General features: G+C 44.3%; 2 protein-coding genes across 2 annotated transcripts; both read left to right on the top strand.

Annotated features, from left to right (window-relative positions):
* The first annotated feature begins 1823 nt into the window (after positions 1 to 1823).
* On the top strand, positions 1824 to 9526 carry LOC122870273 (lecithin retinol acyltransferase-like). Its single transcript, XM_044184400.1, has 2 exons — positions 1824 to 3564; positions 7342 to 9526. Exons 1-2 carry the CDS (start codon positions 2992 to 2994, stop codon positions 7492 to 7494), a joined length of 726 nt encoding a protein of 241 aa, XP_044040335.1. The 5' UTR covers positions 1824 to 2991; the 3' UTR covers positions 7495 to 9526.
* Positions 9527 to 10468: 942 nt separating this feature from the next.
* lratb.2 (lecithin retinol acyltransferase b, tandem duplicate 2) lies at positions 10469 to 20006 on the top strand. The gene is made up of 5 exons (XM_044184407.1): positions 10469 to 12298; positions 12502 to 12607; positions 13294 to 13368; positions 15030 to 15182; positions 19468 to 20006. The coding sequence occupies exons 1-5, from the start codon at positions 12087 to 12089 to the stop codon at positions 19621 to 19623; spliced, it is 702 nt and encodes a 233-aa protein (XP_044040342.1). The 5' UTR covers positions 10469 to 12086; the 3' UTR covers positions 19624 to 20006.
* Positions 20007 to 20035: the final 29 nt, after the last annotated feature.

Below are 20035 nucleotides of genomic sequence, written 5' to 3'. Positions count from 1 at the left end.
GCCCTCTGCCCCGGGCCGCCTGCAACACCTGGAACGCGGGTCCGTGTGGGACGAGGGCAGGTGGATGTGCAGCGAATGTAAAACACACGCGTTTACGTTAACGTGACGGCAGTTTAACACGTCGGTTTCGTATCTGAATGAGCGCCCCGGTCACTTTTAAGTAAATAATAATAAAACTTTATTTATAGAGCCCTTATCAAAACAAAGTACAGTAAAGAGTCGCGGTGCCAGTCTTACTGGGTCAGACCAGACCTCGCTTTCACCACGGCGCGAGTCTGATAACCCTAAAGGCAAACAGAAGGTGCAGTTTAAAGGGAATATGGTGCTGTACATCGTTCATTTTTTTATTTTTTAACAACTCTGAACGCGAAGACGAATACAGAACATCTGCAGACTTTTCCTTTAAACAAGCGGCCGTACAGGAACAGGAAGGCAGTCGACGCGACCGCCGACGGCCGGTGGCGAGCGTCTGCACAGAGCCTCTGTCGCCACCGTTTAACCAACAGGAGCTGAACAAAGCGCTGAGCCTGCAGTTCACACACAGCTCTGCGTGTGTGTGTGTGTGTGTGTGTGTGTGTGTGTGTGTGTGTGTGTGTGTGTGTGTGTGAAGCCATTTGGTGGTTTTGGGAAGCTGAACCGCTGTGACCTCAGCATTTCTCCATTTGAGTGTCAACCGCTCGCTGCAGAGTTCCCATGATGCCCCACAGTCACGTCTCTGTGTGTGTGTGTGTGTGTGTGTGTGTGTGTGTGTGTGTGTGAGCAACATTTGGTTGGCTTGGTGGTGGAAACCTTGTGTGTGTGTGTGTGTTTTCTTGTACTTCTGTCTTTGTGAGGACTGTTTTGAGCTCAGACCTGGAAAGTGAGGACATTTCGTCATCCCCTTCCTGTCCAGTGAAAACCTCGTATCTCCACATGTATTGATTGTGAATGTTTGTGATAAACTGAAGAAAACTCTCCTCCTCCTGAAGCTGAATAAACTCTTTAACCCCCTCGGATCAGCTGGAGAACGCATCGTCACAGAGCTGAAAACAGTTTCTCTCAGGAAACGTCGACTTTTCGGAGATACGTGGTTCTCACAGGGAACATTTTACTGCACAACGAGGAACTTTTACGTTTCGTGCTTTTAGAAAAAGGGAAAACATTGCAATAGTGTGTGTGTGTGTGTGTGTGTGTGTGTGTGTGTGTCCTCAGGTTGTGTTGAGACATATTGATCAGCAGGATCTTGCCTCCGTCTCCTCGGAGGATTTTTTAACTTTGAGCTCGTTGAAGTCTGAGCTCACAGAGCTGAACTTGTTCAAGTGAACGCTCCTTATTTCACTCAATGTTGAACACTGCAGGAGGAAGATCTCTGTCTCCCCTCACCTGTCTCAGCTCACCTGTCTCACCTCACCTGTCTCAGCTCACCTGTCTCACCTCACCTGTCTCCCCTCACCTGTCTCAGCTCACCTGTCTCACCTCACCTGTCTCACCTCACCTGTCTCAGCCTCACCTGTCTCACCTCACCTGTCTCACCTCACCTGTCTCAGCCTCACCTGTCTCACCTCATCTGTCTCACCTCACCTGTCTCAGCCTCACCTGTCTCACCTCATCTGTCTCACCTCACCTGTTTCAGCTCACCTGTCTCAGCCTCACCTGTCTCCCCTCACCTGTCTCAGCCTCACCTGTCTCACCTCACCTGTCTCAGCCTCACCTGTCTCAGCTCACCTGTCTCACCTCACCTGTCTCAGCTCACCTGTCTCAGCTCACCTGTCTCAGCCTAACCTGTCTCCCCTCACCTGTCTCAGCTCACCTGTCTCCGCTCACCTGTCTCAGCCTCACCTGTCTCAGCCTCACCTGTCTCAGCTCACCTGTCTCAGCCTTACCTGTCTCCCCTCACCTGTCTCAGCCTCACCTGTCTCAGCTCACCTGTCTCACCTCACCTGTCTCAGCCTCACCTGTCTCAGCTCACCTGTCTCAGCTTCACCTGTCTCAGCTCACCTGTCTCAGCTCACCTGTTCCCCCTGACCTGTCTCCCCTCACCTGTCTCAGCTCACCTGTCTCACCTCACCTGTCTCAGCCTCACCTGTCTCCCCTCACCTGTCTCAGCTCACCTGTCTCAGCCTCACCTGTCTCAGCTTCACCTGTCTCAGCTCACCTGTCTCAGCTCACCTGTTCCCCCTGACCTGTCTCCCCTCACCTGTCTCAGCTCACCTGTCTCAGCTCACCTGTCTCACCTCACCTGTCTCAGCTTCACCTGTCTCAGCTTCACCTGTCTCAGCTCACCTGTCTCCCCTCACCTGTCCAACAGCGACCACATGTTCTGAGCCTGTCCTTGGTCAGGATCTGTCTCTGACAGCAGAGACAGATTCTGCCAGTCCATCGTCTCTTCAGGTCCAGATAACTTCCTGATCTACTTTTAGCTTTTAGTTTCTTCTGTCCAGTGTTTCCTCTGACTGGTGTTTGGACAGCAGTGCTGTTGTGAGACTGGTCAGAGTGTCTGAGGGGGGGCAGGTAGTCTCAGCACCAACATAGGGGACTCTGTTCTGGGCTCAGCTCCTGGGTTTGGAGGGCTTCTGGATTTAAGGCGATTAAAACACGTGAGCGCTCCCTGTTGAACGTTAACGGTCCGCGGGTCTCTGCCGGACTCTGCTCCACACGCATCTGTTGGTGTTTTTCTGTGGAAACTGTATCTGCAGAGTCCTGCTGGGTCCCGCTCTGATGACTGAGTGGACCCCAGACTCTCTCTCTCTCTCTCTCTCTCTCTCTCTCTCTCTCTCTCTCTCTCTCTCCTCACCCAGTCAATTAAAGTCATGACGTCACGCGGTCCTCCTCCCTCCCACTCCAAATTTCCCCGGAGGAGGAAAAGTCTTCAGAGAGGAGAGAGGGAGGACAGAGAGACGCAGAGGACGGAAAGAAGACAGACATCAACTACAAGCAGAGGCACATTTTTCTCCCCTTCTTCTTCTTCTTCTTCTGCTGCTGTAGTTTTCTGTCCCCTGGTGTTTTGTAGTCATGCTGGACACGCTCACCTTCCTCCTGGAGAAGCTCTTCCTCCTCGCCCACATCAAGCTGTCCAGCCTGCTGCCTCCTCTGGGCAAAGAGCGCGGAGACCCGCCGCTCACCAGGCGCTGTGACCGGGATGAATCTCCTCCGCAGCCCGCCGGATCTCCTCAGAGGTTCCAGCGGGGAGACCTGCTGGAGGTCCCGCGGACTCTCTTCACCCACTTCGGTATCTACCTGGGCGACAACCGGGTGGCGCATCTCATCCCGGACATCCTGCCGGTGCTGACTGCCGACAGCCGCCAGATCCAGGAGATGGTGACCAACACGCGGCTGCTGCTCGGGGTGCTCTCCAAGCGCGCCAGCATCCGGGTGGACTCGGTGGAGGACTTCGCGTACGGAGCCGGGATCCTGCTCAACGCCATGGACCGGGCGGCGCGCCGGAGCCCGCTGCCCGGAGAGGAGGTGGCCCGGCGGGCGGAGCGGCTGGTCGGCTCCGTGTCCTACAGCCTGCTGTGGAACAACTGCGAGCACTTCGTCACCTACTGCCGCTACGGAACGGCGCAGAGCCTGCAGACCGACAAGGTGAGAATCCGGCACCGGGTGGCGCGTTTTACGCCTGCGGTATCAGGTTTTACGCGCGGGACTGCAGGCGGATGCTTTGATGTAGCTTTTGCGCGCGGAGGATAAAGATCTGATGGCGTCCTGATTTCTGCTTTTCACACCGATGCACTCTCAGCAGGCAGACAGAGTCACAGCAGTTAGAGCGGTGCAGAGGGAGATCCCTAAAGGATTTAACACCACAGCAAATCTTTAGTCGTCCTCGCGGGGTTTCAACGTCATAATGGAGACAACAGATGAACCAAAAAACACCAAGAATTGATCCTGAAGCCATTTTGAAAAAGCCGTATTAGAGGAACAATCAGGGCAACTTTGCATCTCATATTCCTGTGAGTTGCCTTTGTGTTTCCTGCCTGCTATAATCTGAAGGTTTCCATGCAGAACCTTTTATTCTGGTTTAATGAAGCGACTCGGGAATCCGCGTGCGCTTTTACGCACCACGCGAGCTTTAACGGAGAGTCCCGCTGCAGAAGGCGACAGTCAGGCGGCGTGTTGGACCGTGCAGCCTCGTAAAATGCAGAAAGCTTCAAAGAACCACAGTGCTGACTGGTCTGTCCTGGTTTCAGTTTTAGTCTGGGAGATCTGTGAAGGTGCTTTTATTTTCTGCGTCAGGTCTGAAAAGGAATGTCAGAGCGTTTTAGTACGAGGGAGGTTTCGGTCAGAGTGAAAAATAACTGCCTGTGCAAGTAGGATGAAAACCAGATCGGACCATTAGAGCAACAGTCTGCATCACAGACTGTAAGTGATCACAGGAAACCACAGATCAACAGTGTCTCACGGCTCAAGACATCTGCTTTCCCACATAAATGTGTTAAAAATATGAATTCATCACAGATGTTCTGTAAGCAGAGGTGGAATGTAACTCAACCTTCAGTTGAATATTTCCATTTTCTGCTGCTTTACACCTCCACTCCGCTGCTGCTCAGTACTCTGCACTGCACTACAGCTACCTGACAGCTACAATTACCTCTTACTTTTCAGGTTAAGACAAAAAACACACGAGTTTATAAAAAATACAGTAAAGATTAAACCAGTGGTTCCCACCTTTTTGGCTTGTGACGACCTCCAGCAGCTACAGCAGTAAAATGCTGCTCTAACATTGATGCATCAGTTTTAACAATCTATTAATGTCACATAGAATAATAAAGACATTTTCCTGCTGATACTCTCAGTGCATTTTGCTGATAATGCTTCTGTACTTTTAGTTTTGAGTGCAGGACTTTTACTTGTAATGGAGTATTTTTCCACTGTTGTGTTGATACTTTTACTTGAGTAAATGATCTGAGTGCTTCTTCCACCGCTGGATAGAAGTCTCATTGTTCAGGTATAAAAGATTAAAAACAAAAAGGGGGGACAAACTTCTTCCTCGCCTCCCTCCACCTGAGTGTTTCAGCATGTGAGACTGTTTTTAAATGAGAGGAAAATCTGGGTCGCTCCTCAGAAAAGTCCAGAGAACAAGAGCTGCATTCAGACTGGAGCCGCCCGCCAGAAACCAAACAGCAGCAGCGAGCCAGAGTCAGTCCAGACTGGTGATGATGATGATGATGAAGGAGGGCAGAGGAGGCTCCTGCACTCTGAGCCCCAGTTTGTGCCTCTCATCTATTAGCATTCAGGTCACAGAGGCAACCATCGGTTTCTCTAAAAGACAATGAAGCGGTGATGTTTAAAAACACTTCCTGCTTAATCTTCAAAGACTCTTTGGGAAAAATATTCCGTCCACTGAATGATAAGAAAGATTTTTAACACCGTTTCCCAAGTTGCGACTCTGTTTCCTCTCCAGGTAGCTGGTGGGCTGCCATCTTTGTTTTTTATTTGGAAGCAGAGGCACAACTTTAAAAATAGTTTTAAAATCTTTTTAATCATTTAGTGGACGGAATATTTCTTCATCCAGATTGTTAAAAGAGTCTTTCGGGATTCTGTAAATACCTGACAACAACATCAGCTAACTCACCGCCGTCTTGTTTTGAAGATGCATTTTCGATCGGTTCAGTCAGCGCTAACCTCAGCGACAAATACATTGTGTTTCCTGTGGCTGCTTCACAATAAAGGCCACCCCGTGTTTGTCCAGTGCTTTTAATGTGAAGCAGCAGCAGGAAGTGTTGTGTTAGCATTAGCAGTAACTTAATCCAGCTCTGATTCGGCTGCAGGAGAGCGAAGAGAAAACAGTGAAGCTGATAGTAACACTGGATTACACGCTGCATCGTTTCCTGTCAGTCCCTCATTCTTAGGCAGGTCATTTGAATCCAGTGCAGGAAAGGCGGACTCCGCCACTAACAGTTATATAGAGAGATAAAAGCCAAAACAAAAGTAGTATCAAAAATGGGGTTTGATTCAATGAAAATCTTAAGGATTACAAATTTAATATGGTTTTCTGAAACACATTTTACTTACTTGTCCTCCATCTTTAATCTCAGCAGCCTTCAGTTAGTCGTCGTTCTCACAGGAGTCGGCACAGCTCAGGGTCGAAGTTAAACTAATTTGAAGTTGGTCAGACTTTATGAACTAGTTCATTTCAAGCATAGCCCGGCCTTTTAAAAAGAGCAGAAGTAATTCATTTTATAAATTATTAACTGTGATATAATATAGTTTTAAAGCGGAACACGGCAAGGAAGAATAACAGTTGGATACTGGACTCTAACCACCTTCACGTTTAGCGCGCCGACATCTTTTTAAGTGTAAAAACGTGGGGGGTGTGAGGGGGCGTGGCCTGTCTGTCCATTCAGACTCTGTGGTTCACCCTCCTGCAGCAGAGAAAGTTTTCCCTGATCGAGTTTCACTTCCTGTAATTGCTTACCTAAACATTTGACCTGCCTGCAGCCCGGGGGCCGAGTCTGCTTCTTACAGGTTCATTGAAGTGGGGGGTGGGAGCCAACAGGAGCTCTTACAGGGGCCCCACAGTAAAATAAACAACAGGACAATTTTATTCTTGATTCTTTTACTAGAAGTACTTCTCAGTGAGAGAAGTAAATATCTGAAAGTGTACAAGGAGAAATGTGCTCCCTCAGCAGCAAGGACCACTTACTAGCTTTTTCTGGAGTGTCAACTGTATCACATGGTCTTCATCAGCGGACGGCGGACTTATTGTCCCTGTTAGCTTAAAGGTTAAGCATCAAAGTTCCTTTTTGACCCAGATCAAGAGCTGTGTCATTGTTTGAAACCTCTGGAAAAAGCTAGTAAGTGGACCTTGAGCTGGGATTGTTTTCTCAAATCCTTTGTCCCAGTTTGTGCTGGGTGAGAGTTAGCCAACTGATGTTTTACTCAAGGCTGACCTGTGTTGTTTTGGGAAAATAAAAACGATTTCAACTGATTTCAACATTAAACCTCCAGGGGGCCCTGGGGCAAAAGTGAACTAAAAACTATTGCCCCCCAAAATTACAGGACATGCAGCAACTGCCAAACAAATGCGCAATTGATCACATAACAACAGACTAATCGCCACCTGGTGAGCCTGAACCTGGTAGCCTTCGGGGCCTCCTGAGGGTCTGATGCCCCACAGCAGTTTCCCACTTTGCCTGGTTGCAGAGCTGAAAGCGATTATCGATCAACAGAAAATGATCTGCCACGAAATTGATAATCAGTAGAATTGTGGTCAGAATAATAAAAGTGGTTGATCAAGAAAAGTAACAATCATTCCAGTTTCTCTAATGTGAGGTTTTGGTCAAAAATTAAATCTTGTTTTCCTTATATTGACACTTTAAATATTACTTGGCAGGTATATTAATAATATTTCCCTTCTTCCAGTTCTGTGAGTGGCTGAAGTCGCTGATCCGGGACCAGCGTAACGTTGTCCTGACGGCGCTGCTGGGACTCCTGTCCATGGTGTGTTTGGGAATATCCTCCAGCACCGCCCTGCCCACCCTCCTCATCCCCTTCACCCTGTGGATGGCCAGCTAGAAGCTCCTGGACAACATTCACCGTCAGTGTTTACGGCCGCCATGTTGGAAGACCGACAGACAGGAAGTAATCATCTGCAAAGAAGTTAATGACTGTCGTACTACATTTTATTTCTAATAACACAATAGTGAACGTAAACACTCTAGTGGTAGTAGTTTAGAGTGAACAGAAGAAGAAGAAGCATGAGCAACATTAGTAACCACGATTGAACCAATAAAAAGACATTTAAATGACATAAAAGACAAAATCAAAGGACAAAAACATCACCCAGTACCGCCCACACTGTTTGATTGACAGGTGATGTTTTTTGAGGTGATGAGCACTTAGCAGCAAAGACAGAGACAACTTTAAAACAGTTCAGGCTTGTGGTCTTCCAACTTTAAACTGTGGTGTTAAAAAGACCAAAGATCATGTAATAATTACTGAGTTTTACTGAAGCTGCAGGTTTTGTTTAGAAGGAGTGATTTTTCAAAATATAACGTGACGTTTTTTGCATTTGTTGTCTTACAATATGGTGGCTTGTCACTTGTAACTACTTTCCCAACATCACACGACACGTCTGGACACAGAAAACCACAGAGTTGGAGTGAACGGTGTTGAAGTGTCCCTTCAGATGGGACTCATGTTATAATATTTCATATTTTTTCTCTAATTGAACACACACAATGTGTTTAAAGAAGACACAGGCAAACTTTCGCATCACAGCTAGATTTGGTCCTGATTGGCTGTCCAGTCCGTCCAATCGGGCCCGTTTATATCATTTAAAGCTTCCGTTAGGTGAGCTGATGCTGTCAGCCAATCAGGCGCCAATATTGCATCTTCATCGTGTTCAGTTCAGATTTTAAAGGATCAATTTGGTGTTATTCTATATTTACTTTGTCATCCAATCCCACGTGCAGATCCAAACCCACAACGTGTCGGTGCGTCTCTCAACACCGTCTGACTTCCTGTCTGCGGCTCTCAGCTCCGAGCCCATTGGTTCCTGCTGAAGACGTAAGTCTTTAAAAACACCTCACAGATATTTAGTTTCCTGTTTAAAAGGCTTTCAGTAGTTTGCTCAAACAGTTTCTATGCTAACGCAGTGCATCTGTTAGTTACTTCTATCGGATGAATCCACATGTGGTGCAGTGTTTGGGAAAGCAGGGCATGTGTTGGGGAGTCAGAATACAGTGTGTGTGTGTTGCGGATGAAGGAACAACAGTAGTGACTCGCTGATGTGTTTTTAACAGTTTCTGGACAACGACGGAGGAAGAAGATGCATCAGGCTGTGATTCACACACACCTGATGTTAGCAGAGACGTTCACTGCTGTTTGAGTCTGAACGTGAGATTTGATGACAAAGAGAACAATATAGAATATCTCCAGACTTATACTTTAACTAAATCATATTTATTTGCAGAAATAATGAAGAACCAGAGTGTACTGTATATGAACTGTATATGTTTTGGGTCTCGGACACATTAAACGATGAACATTTATTTACCCTGAAATGTTCACTTTGCAGCCAGTGTCCTGTGAAAACCTCTTATCTCCAGAAAGTCAACTTCTCTCTTTTTCAGTTTATTTGGAGAAGATTGAACATTTGGACTCTTAAAGGACCCCGAAGCTGAAAAAGTTAAAATGATGAAACAACCCAGATTGAAGAAAATAGCTCAAGTTCAACTTACTAGCTTTTTCCAGAGCTTTTAACCGCGTCTCACGGTCTTGAAAGCCCTGGAAAAAAACTTGTATATTACTGTTTCAAGGTCAAGAATAAACACACAACAGTGTTTACACATTAACACTGAGAAACTCTGACTCTGTGGCGGCCATCTTGACTGTACTAAAGCACATGAGACACTTGAGTAACAGCAGGAAGTTTCCTTCCCCCGACCCCTCTGCAGCCCGGCGAAGCTCTTCTGTAAATACCTGTAGATATCCGCGACCTGATTGTTCTCTAACAGTCACAAACTTTTGTACAGAATTTATTTTTTATGACGCTGTAACACTTTATACTGTGTTTTTGTATGTAAATAAAGGAAGTGGAATTAGAGCTGTTGACTGGTTGAATTCTGTGACTCTGAGAAGTTTCAGGTGATGTTTGGCGTCGAGCAGGACGTCACAGGTTCAGCTGATGTAAAACACAACTCATCAGTGAATGAGAGCATCAGCATGAATACCGTTACTGCATTTGGACCTTGTATTGGAATTCTACTTTTGTTTGCCTCCCTTTCTTGGTAAGTCAAACCATTAATTCAGCTAAACTCGACCTTCATGTTGACAGAATTACAAGCTTGTGTGCATCGAAAAGTGAAAATCTGTTTTTAATCAAATGCAGTGTTCGGCATACAAATCAAAGGTTTTTTATAATACAAAATACTGACAACATTCGACCACTAATATTTGAAAAACGTGATTCGAACAGTAGAATCTTACATGGACTCTCATATTTAGAGAAAATTATTTAAATAATAAAGCAAGAAATAAGAAATAAATGTAAAATGAAATTGATTTACATCGACATCTTTTTCATTTTAGCTTTAAAAATCAAAATAAATAAAAAAACAAACAAAAAAACATGTTATAATGTAATAAGTGGTAATATTAAATTGTATTTACTTTCTGAAATATCTCATATTTGAGTTTGGATTTTGTTAATTTTTTCCAGATGTTTGGTTATTATTATTATCACTGGGTTTTTTTTGTAAAATCACATCTCTGTATAAAGTACTTTAGCCATACAATCATATTTCATCACAATATTTATCATAAAATGCTATTTTAAATCATATATTATTAACAGTAAAAGTAATTTCTTTGTGCGCCGCAATAATCCCATAGTGAAGTGTCTCAGGTGTAAACTGTTCAGTTTGAAGAGTTTTACTCGGAGAAATATTCAGGACAGTCCTCCAGTAATCTGCAACCTGTGTCTCCCTCCACTGGCCGACTGCAGGAACTACAACGACATGAACAGAGTCTGCAGCAGCATGTGGTGTCCTGCACAGATTAGCTTGTTTCAGAGAAACATCTTGTAAAAAGGTACAAAAACAAGGCGAGACAGCAGAACGACTCAATTCTCTGTTTGAATAATAAAACTTTGTCAGAGGTCATGTCTCAGGCACGTTTTAGGACGTGTAAAAACTCTCTGCCTGGAATAATCATTTGTGTCTCGTGTGTTAAAATGACGTCTCCTCCTCCTCCCTCATGTAACAACCCACAATCTATAAAGATGTAAATATTGTTAGTTTCCAAAGTTTAACAGCTGGACACGAGATGGCTCCTACCGAAAGGCTTCGAGTCTCCACGTCACACTCAGTGTAAAAGTTTCATACTGGAACATGATTGGCTCTAAACTAGTTGTGATGTCATAAACCCTGCAGGTGCGTCCAGGTGTTAAACCGGCTTTCCTCCTTCAGCTGACGGATACAAATTCTGCACAGTGAAGGAACAAGAAGCGCAACCTGAATACTGAAGAGGTGAGTGCACTTCACGCTTCACCATCATCGCTTCTAAACACCTGAAGTACTGCATCCGTCTCATCCAGGTATCGATCCTGACTCGGCTCCCCTCCCTGTGTCGCTGTGGGAGCTGCTGCTGGGAAACACAGCGTGTGAAACGAACAATGAAGTTGCTTCATTGTAATAATCCGGATGCTCAGCTCACTATTGTTCTGGGCTTTATGTGAGTCAGCTCAGTTCTGTGAGGAAGTCCTGAGTTCTGCCAGCCGTGGAAAGTAACCAAGTACTGGACTTACGTACAGTTTTGAGGTTTTACTAGAGTGATTACATTTGATCTTACTTTATACTTCTACTCCACTACACCTCAGAGGGAAATGTAAAACATTATCAACAAATAAAATACGACGTGTCATTATAGATTAAGCCAGCCAGCAGTAAATAAAGTCCTTTAAAACGAGCTCCACCTTCACCAGCATGTAGCAGCATGAACACATTAACGCATCAATAATTATAATCCTGTGATGTAATATATATGATTCTGAAATGAGGCCGTTCTGCATAACGAGTACTTTTACTTTTGGTACTTTAAGTATAATTTGGTGCTCATACTGATGAGAGCATGTTATCAGGTTTGTGTTTTTACGGTTATCCTATAAATTGTTATAGAATTAAATTTTTAGAAGTTTTTTTGTCGTTTTTTCTTTTCTGTTTTTTTTCCGTATAGTATTCGATTGTTTTGCGCATGTTTGTTTTTTTCCATCTTGTTGATTGTTTTAAGCAGACAGCTGAGACATTTACACCATCGATAACTGATGAAACACGTCTACATGTATCTATATGATGGGCAGTTCAAACAGAGGAAACCAAACACTTTGATACTTGAAACGTTGCTTTTTCACTAACCTTGCAGGTGCAGACAGTGTGACGTCACGCTCCTGTGCACCAGGTGTGCTTTAGACAACATTCACTTGGACGAATGCTACTTGTCGGCTGCATTTGTTGCTTTTCTGTCATGACCTTTAGCTGCTGGGGACTAAAGTACACAGCTCTGACCCTGGACCAGCCTTGGCAGCATTTACTAATCCCCCCTCCGTCCCTCCCAGCCAGAGAATAAAAACACTTATGAGGTGACGGCTTCACTTTCCTCCTCTCACCATGTTCCCTCTGCAGCTGCTCGCTCTGCTCTTCATCTCCACACCGAGACACGATGCGAAGGACAAGGAGAGGCAGAGAGAAGAGGAGGAGGCGGACAGACAGACGGGGGGGAGGACAGACGGGAAGTCTGAGCTGATACTCCGGAGGGGAGACCTGCTGGAGGTTCCCAGGACTCTGTTCACACACTTTGGGATTTACCTGGGTGGAGGCAGGTGAGTCTGACGCTTCATGCTGATAAAGAATTCTTTTTGCATCTTTATGTGTAGATTGAAGAGGGATTTCAGTTATTACTACCAAAAAGTGATGAATTTGAAAATGTAAAAGTTTGCCGTCTTTGCCTCTTCTTCTTCTTCTTCTTCATTTTTTGTTTTCACCTTTCCACTTGACTCCATTCCTTTCCTTTCCTTCTCTCCAGAGTAGCTCATTTCATCCCGGACATCATGCCCGTCGTCTCCAGTGACCAGTGTCGAATCAAACAGATGGTCACCAACAGCAGGCTCCTACTGGGAGTACTGGCCAAGGTACCACAACATCCAATCTACTTACCCATCCCAGTATCTGCTCTGTAGGACATGATAGCAGCTCTTATCTCAGCAGTTCCAGTTTGTCATTTCCTTTGGGTCGAGACCATCAACTGTACTTTGTCTACAGAACTTCATTACAGCTATTTCGGCGAAACTACACCAGCTCAGTTTGTGGGGATGTGAGGCTCGTCTCCAGTGCAGCTCCTCTGTACTTTGGTAGGCTGGTGAGGCAAGGGCACATATACAGACAACATTTCTGTTGAGCAACTATTAAACACAAATGCACCAACAGCAGTGGTGGAAGAACAACTCAGATCCTTTGATGTCGCTACACCAGAAAGGAAAAGTTGTATCAAAAACTATAAAAAGTAAATTGACTCTTTGTGAAGAAGAGTTACTTATCTTTATGGTAAAACACCTATATCTCTGTGACAACCGAGCCGACTCCATCTAACAGAGACAGTGAGAAGCAGCTGAAAGTAGCTGATGATAGTTTTGGTTTTACATGGCTTCAGAACCTCTGAACTGGACTGAAGTACAGAACTAGAGGAGGTAGACTGAGTTATCAACAGTCCCGATGAAGAAATTTGTGCTCTATGGCATCAGGTACCTGTCAATAATGTAAGCATGTTCTTTATACAGTTTTCACAGAATATAAAAGTATAAAAGTCTTTTCTCTTCAGTGTGGCAGTGTGAGGGTGGACTCTGTGGAGGACTTCGCCTATGGATCACAGATACTCGTCAACACCATGGACAAGGTGAGTGACGTTAGAAAAGTAAAAAATACTCCACTACAAGTAAAAGACCTGCACGCAAACTCTGACTGTACTTCGTAAAGGTACGGAAGTATTATCAGCAAATAAATATTACTTTTATGTAGTCAATATGCTGAATGAGCCATTTCAGAGTGTTATATTATCATGTACATTGCATTATTGGTTTTATTATTACTAATGCATTATTATGTAAGTAATGGTTGTAGCTTGTCAAGTTGGAGATACTTTCAACTACTTTTGGTAGTTTGATGTATAAAAGTGTAGTAGTGGCAACAGGAGTACCAGTAGTAGCAGCAGTGGTACAGTAGTGATGGAGTAGTAGTAGCAGTGGTACAGTAGCAGTGATGGAGTAGTAGTAGCAGTGGTACAGTAGTAGTGATGAGTAGTAGTAGCAGTGGTACAGCAGTGATGGAGTAGTAGTAGCAGTGGTACAGTAGCAGTGATGGAGTAGTAGTAGCAGTGGTACAGCATTAGTGATGGAGTAGTAGTAGCAGTGGTACAGCAGTGATGGAGTAGTAGTAGCAGTGGTACAGTAGTAGTGATGGAGTAGTAGTAGCAGTGGTACAGCAGTTATGGAGTAGTAATAGCAGTGGTACAACAGTGATGGAGTAGTAGTAGCAGTGGTACAGTAGTAGTGATGGAGTAGTAGTAGCAGTGGTACAGCAGTGATGGAGTAGTAGTAGCAGTGATGGAGTAGTAGTAGCAGTGGTACAGCAGTGATGGAGTAGTAGTAGCAGTGGTACAGTAGCAGTGATGGAGTAGTAGTAGCAGTGGTACAGCAGTGATGGAGTAGTAGTAGCAGTGGTACAGTAGTAGTGATGGAGTAGTAGTAGCAGTGGTACAGCAGTGATGGAGTAGTAGTAGCAGTGGTACAGTAGCAGTGATGGAGTAGTAGTAGCAGTGGTACAGCATTAGTGATGGAGTAGTAGTAGCAGTGGTACAGCAGTGATGGAGTAGTAGTAGCAGTGGTACAGCAGTGATGAGTAGTAGTAGCAGTGGTACAGTAGCAGTGATGGAGTAGTAGTAGCAGTGGTACAGCATTAGTGATGGAGTAGTAGTAGCAGTGGTACAGCAGTTATGGAGTAGTAATAGCAGTGGTACAACAGTGATGGAGTAGTAGTAGCAGTGGTACAGTAGTTGTGATGGAGTAGTAGTAGCAGTGGTACAGCAGTGATGGAGTAGTAGTAGCAGTGATGGAGTAGTAGTAGCAGTGGTACAGCAGTGATGGAGTAGTAGTAGCAGTGGTACAGTAGCAGTGATGGAGTAGTAGTAGCAGTGGTACAGTAGTAGTGATGGAGTAGTAGTAGCAGTGGTACAGCAGTTATGGAGTAGTAGTAGCAGTGGTACAACAGTGATGGAGTAGTAGTAGCAGTGGTACAGTAGTAGTGATGGAGTAGTAGTAGCAGTGGTACAGCAGTGATGGAGTAGTAGTAGCAGTGATGGAGTAGTAGTAGCAGTGGTACAGCAGTGATGGAGTAGTAGTAGCAGTGGTACAGTAGCAGTGATGGAGTAGTAGTAGCAGTGGTACAGCAGTGATGGAGTAGTAGTAGCAGTGGTACAGCAGTGATGGAGTAGTAGTAGCACAGTAGTAGTGATGGAGTGATAATGTCAGCAGCTAACTACCTGTTCTGTCCTGTGTCCAGGTGTGCAGCCGTGCGGCGCTGCAGGGGGAGGAGGTGGCCAGGCGGGCGGAGAAGCTGCAGGGCCACGTGTCCTACAGCCTGCTGTGGTATAACTGCGAACACTTCGTCATGTACTGTCGATACGGCACCGTCATGAGCTTCCAGACGTTTCAGGTGACGCTCCGAACAAACAAACATTTAACCAGATCCAGACTGGAGGATAATCCCTACCTGAACCACTTTAATGTTTGAGTATTAAAAGTTATATGTATATAAAACATCTTGTATGTTGTTGAAAAATCTGCTGTTAAAACATTTGAAATGGTTGAAAAACTGAAATAAGTTGAAGTTCAAAATGGAGATGAAGTATCACACAGAGTAATACACTCCGTACTGTATACACAGAGTAATACAGTGTACACACACAGAGTAATACACTGTACACACAGAGTAATACACTGTACACACAGAGTAATACACTGTACACACACAGAGTAATACACTGTACACACAGAGTAATACACTGTACACACACAGAGTAATACACTGTACACACAGAGTAATACACTCCGTACTGTATACACAGAGTAATACAGTGTACACACACAGAGTAATACACTGTACACACAGAGTAATACACTGTACACACAGAGTAATACAGTGTACACACACAGAGTAATACACTGTACACACAGAGTAATACACTGTACACACACAGAGTAATACACTGTACACACAGAGTAATACACTGTACACACAGAGTAATACACTGTACACACACAGAGTAATACACTGTACACACAGAGTAATACACTGTACACACAGAGTAATACACTGTACACACAGAGTAATACACTCCGTACTGTATACACAGAGTAATACAGTGTACACACACAGAGTAATACACTGTACACACAGAGTAATACACTGTACACACAGAGTAATACACTGTACACACAGAGTAATACACTGTACACACACAGAGTAATACACTGTACACACAGAGTAATACACTGTACACACAGAGTAATACACTGTGTACACAGAGTAATACACTGTACACACACAGAGTAATACACTCCGTACTGTATACACAGAGTAATACAGTGTACACACACAGAGTAATACACTGTACACACAGAGTAATACACTGTACACACACAGAGTAATACACTGTACACACAGAGTAATACACTGTACACACAGAGTAATACACTCCGTACTGTATACACAGAGTAATACAGTGTACACACACAGAGTAATACACTGTACACACAGAGTAATACACTGTACACACACAGAGTAATACACTGTACACACAGAGTAATACACTGTACACACAGAGTAATACACTGTATACACACAGAGTAATACACTGTACACACAGAGTAATACACTGTACACACAGAGTAATACACTGTACACACAGAGTAATACACTGTACACACACAGAGTAATACACTGTACACACAGAGTAATACACTGTACACACAGAGTAATACACTGTGTACACACACAGAGTAATACACTGTACACACAGAGTAATACACTGTGTACACACAGAGTAATACACTGTACACACAGAGTAATACACTGTACACACAGAGTAATACACTGTACACACACAGAGTAATACACTGTACACACAGAGTAATACACTGTACACACAGAGTAATACACTGTACACACAGAGTAATACACTGTGTACACAGAGTAATATACTGTACACACAGAGTAATACACTGTGTACACACAGAGTAATACACTATGTACACACAGAGTAATACACTGTGTACACAGAGTAATATACTGTACACACAGAGTAATACACTGTGTACACACAGAGTAATACACTGTACACACAGAGTAATACACTGTGTACACAGAGTAATATACTGTACACACAGAGTAATACACTGTATACACACAGAGTAATACACTGTACACACAGAGTAATACACTGTACACACACAGAGTAATACACTGTACACACAGAGTAATACACTGTACACACAGAGTAATACACTGTACACACACAGAGTAATACACTGTACACACAGAGTAATACACTATGTACACACAGAGTAATACACTGTACACACAGAGTAATACACTGTACACACAGAGTAATACACTGTACACACAGAGTAATACACTGTGTACACAGAGTAATACACTGTACACACAGAGTAATACACTATGTACACACAGAGTAATACACTGTGTACACAGAGTAATACACTGTACACACAAAGTAATACACTGTATACACACAGAGTAATACACTGTACACACACAGAGTAATACACACACACAGAGTAATACACTGTACACACAGAGTAATACACTGTATACACACAGAGTAATACACTGTACACACAGAGTAATACACTGTATACACACAGAGTAATACACTGTACACACACAGAGTAATACACTGTACACACAGAGTAATACACTGTACACACACAGAGTAATACACTGTACACACAGAGTAATACACTGCGTACTGCAGCAGCACAAACTGACCTTTAGCTGTGAGGCGATTATTTCCTGCTGCAGATTAAAGCTGATCACAGATCAGACCAGCCTCCCTCTGTAATCGGGTTAGGCGATCAATGAAAGCTCCATTGTTTCTGGTTATTGTTCTCAGCTGCAGACGTTTGCACATGTGATTGTGAAGCAGAGCAAACGAGGCTCTGACGGACAGAATGATGAAGAGGCACTTCACATTTTGTATTATTAATCTGAATCTGGAAAGCAACTAAAGTCATCAGATAAATGCCGTACTTCACTAGAGTACGCGAGTGAACGGACTTCGTTACTTTCCACCACTGAGCGCCTCTGAGTGTGTGAGCTGGGAAACTTCTTCAGTCTCTTTTTCTTACGAAACTCTTCTTAAAAACTCGGCAAGTTGGTAAAATGTCAGCGCTGCAACGATTAGTCCGTTCATCATCCAAAAAGAAAAGTAATTATAACAATCAAGTGAACATATTTGGCTTTTTTCCTCTTCACTGACAGAAGAAAGGCGTTCAGACCGTCATTACAGTGCTGCTCGCATCGTATAACAGCACAGAAACAGTATCTAACATGACTACTGTGTGCGTAACAACGTCAAAACACGTGGAAGAACACGCATAAGAAATACAACACACCAATAATTACAGAGAAGTAGAGGTAACAGGTGAATAAACAGCCAGGTGTGTGCTGATAATCCAGGGATGTCACAAAGTTAAAGCACCGTATTCAGATCAGTAGCTCCTCCTTTTGTTTTCTGAAGAAACGTGTCCACAAAGATCCTAAGATCGTCTCTTTGCTGAGGCAACTTAGAAGTGGTTCGCTAGAGAACAGCGTAGAGATTTACAGCAGCAGAATGAGTAGGCTCCGCTGGTTACTTACTGTATGATGTTAATAAAGTAGGAAGTGAAGCTCACTCTGATCTGATCGTTGGAGCATGTAAACGTCAGCGATGAGACAGCGTTACTCCACCATCTAGTGGCTAATCATGGTTCTAACGTTAAACTCTGCACCGGAGTTAAACGTACACTTGGTTGCCAGTTTATTAGGTACAGCTAGCTAAAACTAATGCAGGCTAATACTACACTCCTGCAAGAAATGCTGCTTCGTGCAGGTTATAATGTTCAGTTTGTGCTGAAACTGTTGGTTCAGCTGCAGGCAGCAGACTGTGCTGCTGTTAAACTGTGTTGCACAGAGGTGGGAGACGTTTTCAGATGCTTTACTGCAGTAAAAGTACCGACACCACACTGTGAAAATACTCCACTGCAGGTAAAAGTCCTGCATTCAAAGCCTTACTGAAGTAAAAGTATGTACTTAAAGTGTTTTATTATATCTGATGTTTCTGCATTCATGTGTGTGTTGCATTTTACTGCTGCAGATGTTTCAGGTCGAGCTCATTTTAACTGCTTTATATACTGTTGGGTAGTTTAACCTGCAGCAATGCATCATGGTCTATAAGACCATCACGTGTTTGTAGCGTCGCTGTCCTGTCAGAACCACGTATCTCTAAAGAGTCGACGTTTCCTGAGAGAAACAGTTTTCAGCTCTGTGACGATGCGTTTCCCAGCTGATCCGAGGGGGGGTTAAAGAGTTTATTCAGCTTCAGGAGGAGGAGAGTTTCCTCAGCACATGAAGGAAACTCTTCATCCTTCAGCTCGTCACAAACACCTGGAGATACGAGGTTTCCACTGGACAGGAAGGGGATGAAACACTGTGATCTGTGAAGTGACTGAAGCCGTCAGACAGATGTAGCGCAGTAAGAAGTCCAGTGTTTCCTCTGAGACGGGGCGGAGTGGAAGTGTAAAGCTGGAAACTCTGGAGTCCAGTGAATGTGCTGAGTTCTTATTGTAAATAAACGTACTTTATTAGAAACGCAATCTTCATCACCACGTTTTCGTCCAGTTAAGTTTCCCATCCTCTCTGTTCTTCTTCTCTTCATCAGTTCTGTAAGACGGCGAGGAAGCTGCTGCTGAGTCGGCGCGTTGCCAAGGCGACGGCGTTGCTGGGGGCGTGTCTGCTGCTCTACCTGGGAGCCGTGACCGCCTGCTCCGCCCTGCTGGCCGTCTTGCTGCCCTTCCTCATCTGGATGGCCTCGTGAACACACACACACACACACACACACACACACACACACACACACACACACACACACACACTGATGGGAAAGGGTGAAGAAACTCTGTAAACATCAGGAGTGTCTGCAGAGAATAATCTGTACAAATGTAAAATGATTAATAAAGATTGGGTTTCTGTTGATATTCTTGAACTCGTTGCTTTTGCTAGCTGAGGGATTGTCCTGCGCTGCTGTAATCCTAACAGACATCTAAACTGTGTGTGTGTGAAGCAGTTTTAATGGTCAGAAAGAAACATTAACGGGACAGAGGGGGGCGTACGCTGTCCAGATTGTGAAGCCCCTTTATGATTTGTGATATTGGACTATTTAAATAAAACTGACTTGACTTGACGTGAGTTATATTTTTTTATTTTTTGACGCTTCCTGTGTATTTGGA

Source organism: Siniperca chuatsi, linkage group LG22, assembly GCF_020085105.1.
Source record: "Siniperca chuatsi isolate FFG_IHB_CAS linkage group LG22, ASM2008510v1, whole genome shotgun sequence".
Classification (NCBI taxonomy): Eukaryota; Metazoa; Chordata; class Actinopteri; order Centrarchiformes; family Sinipercidae; genus Siniperca; species Siniperca chuatsi.
This window is presented reverse-complemented; position numbering and strand designations above follow the sequence as displayed.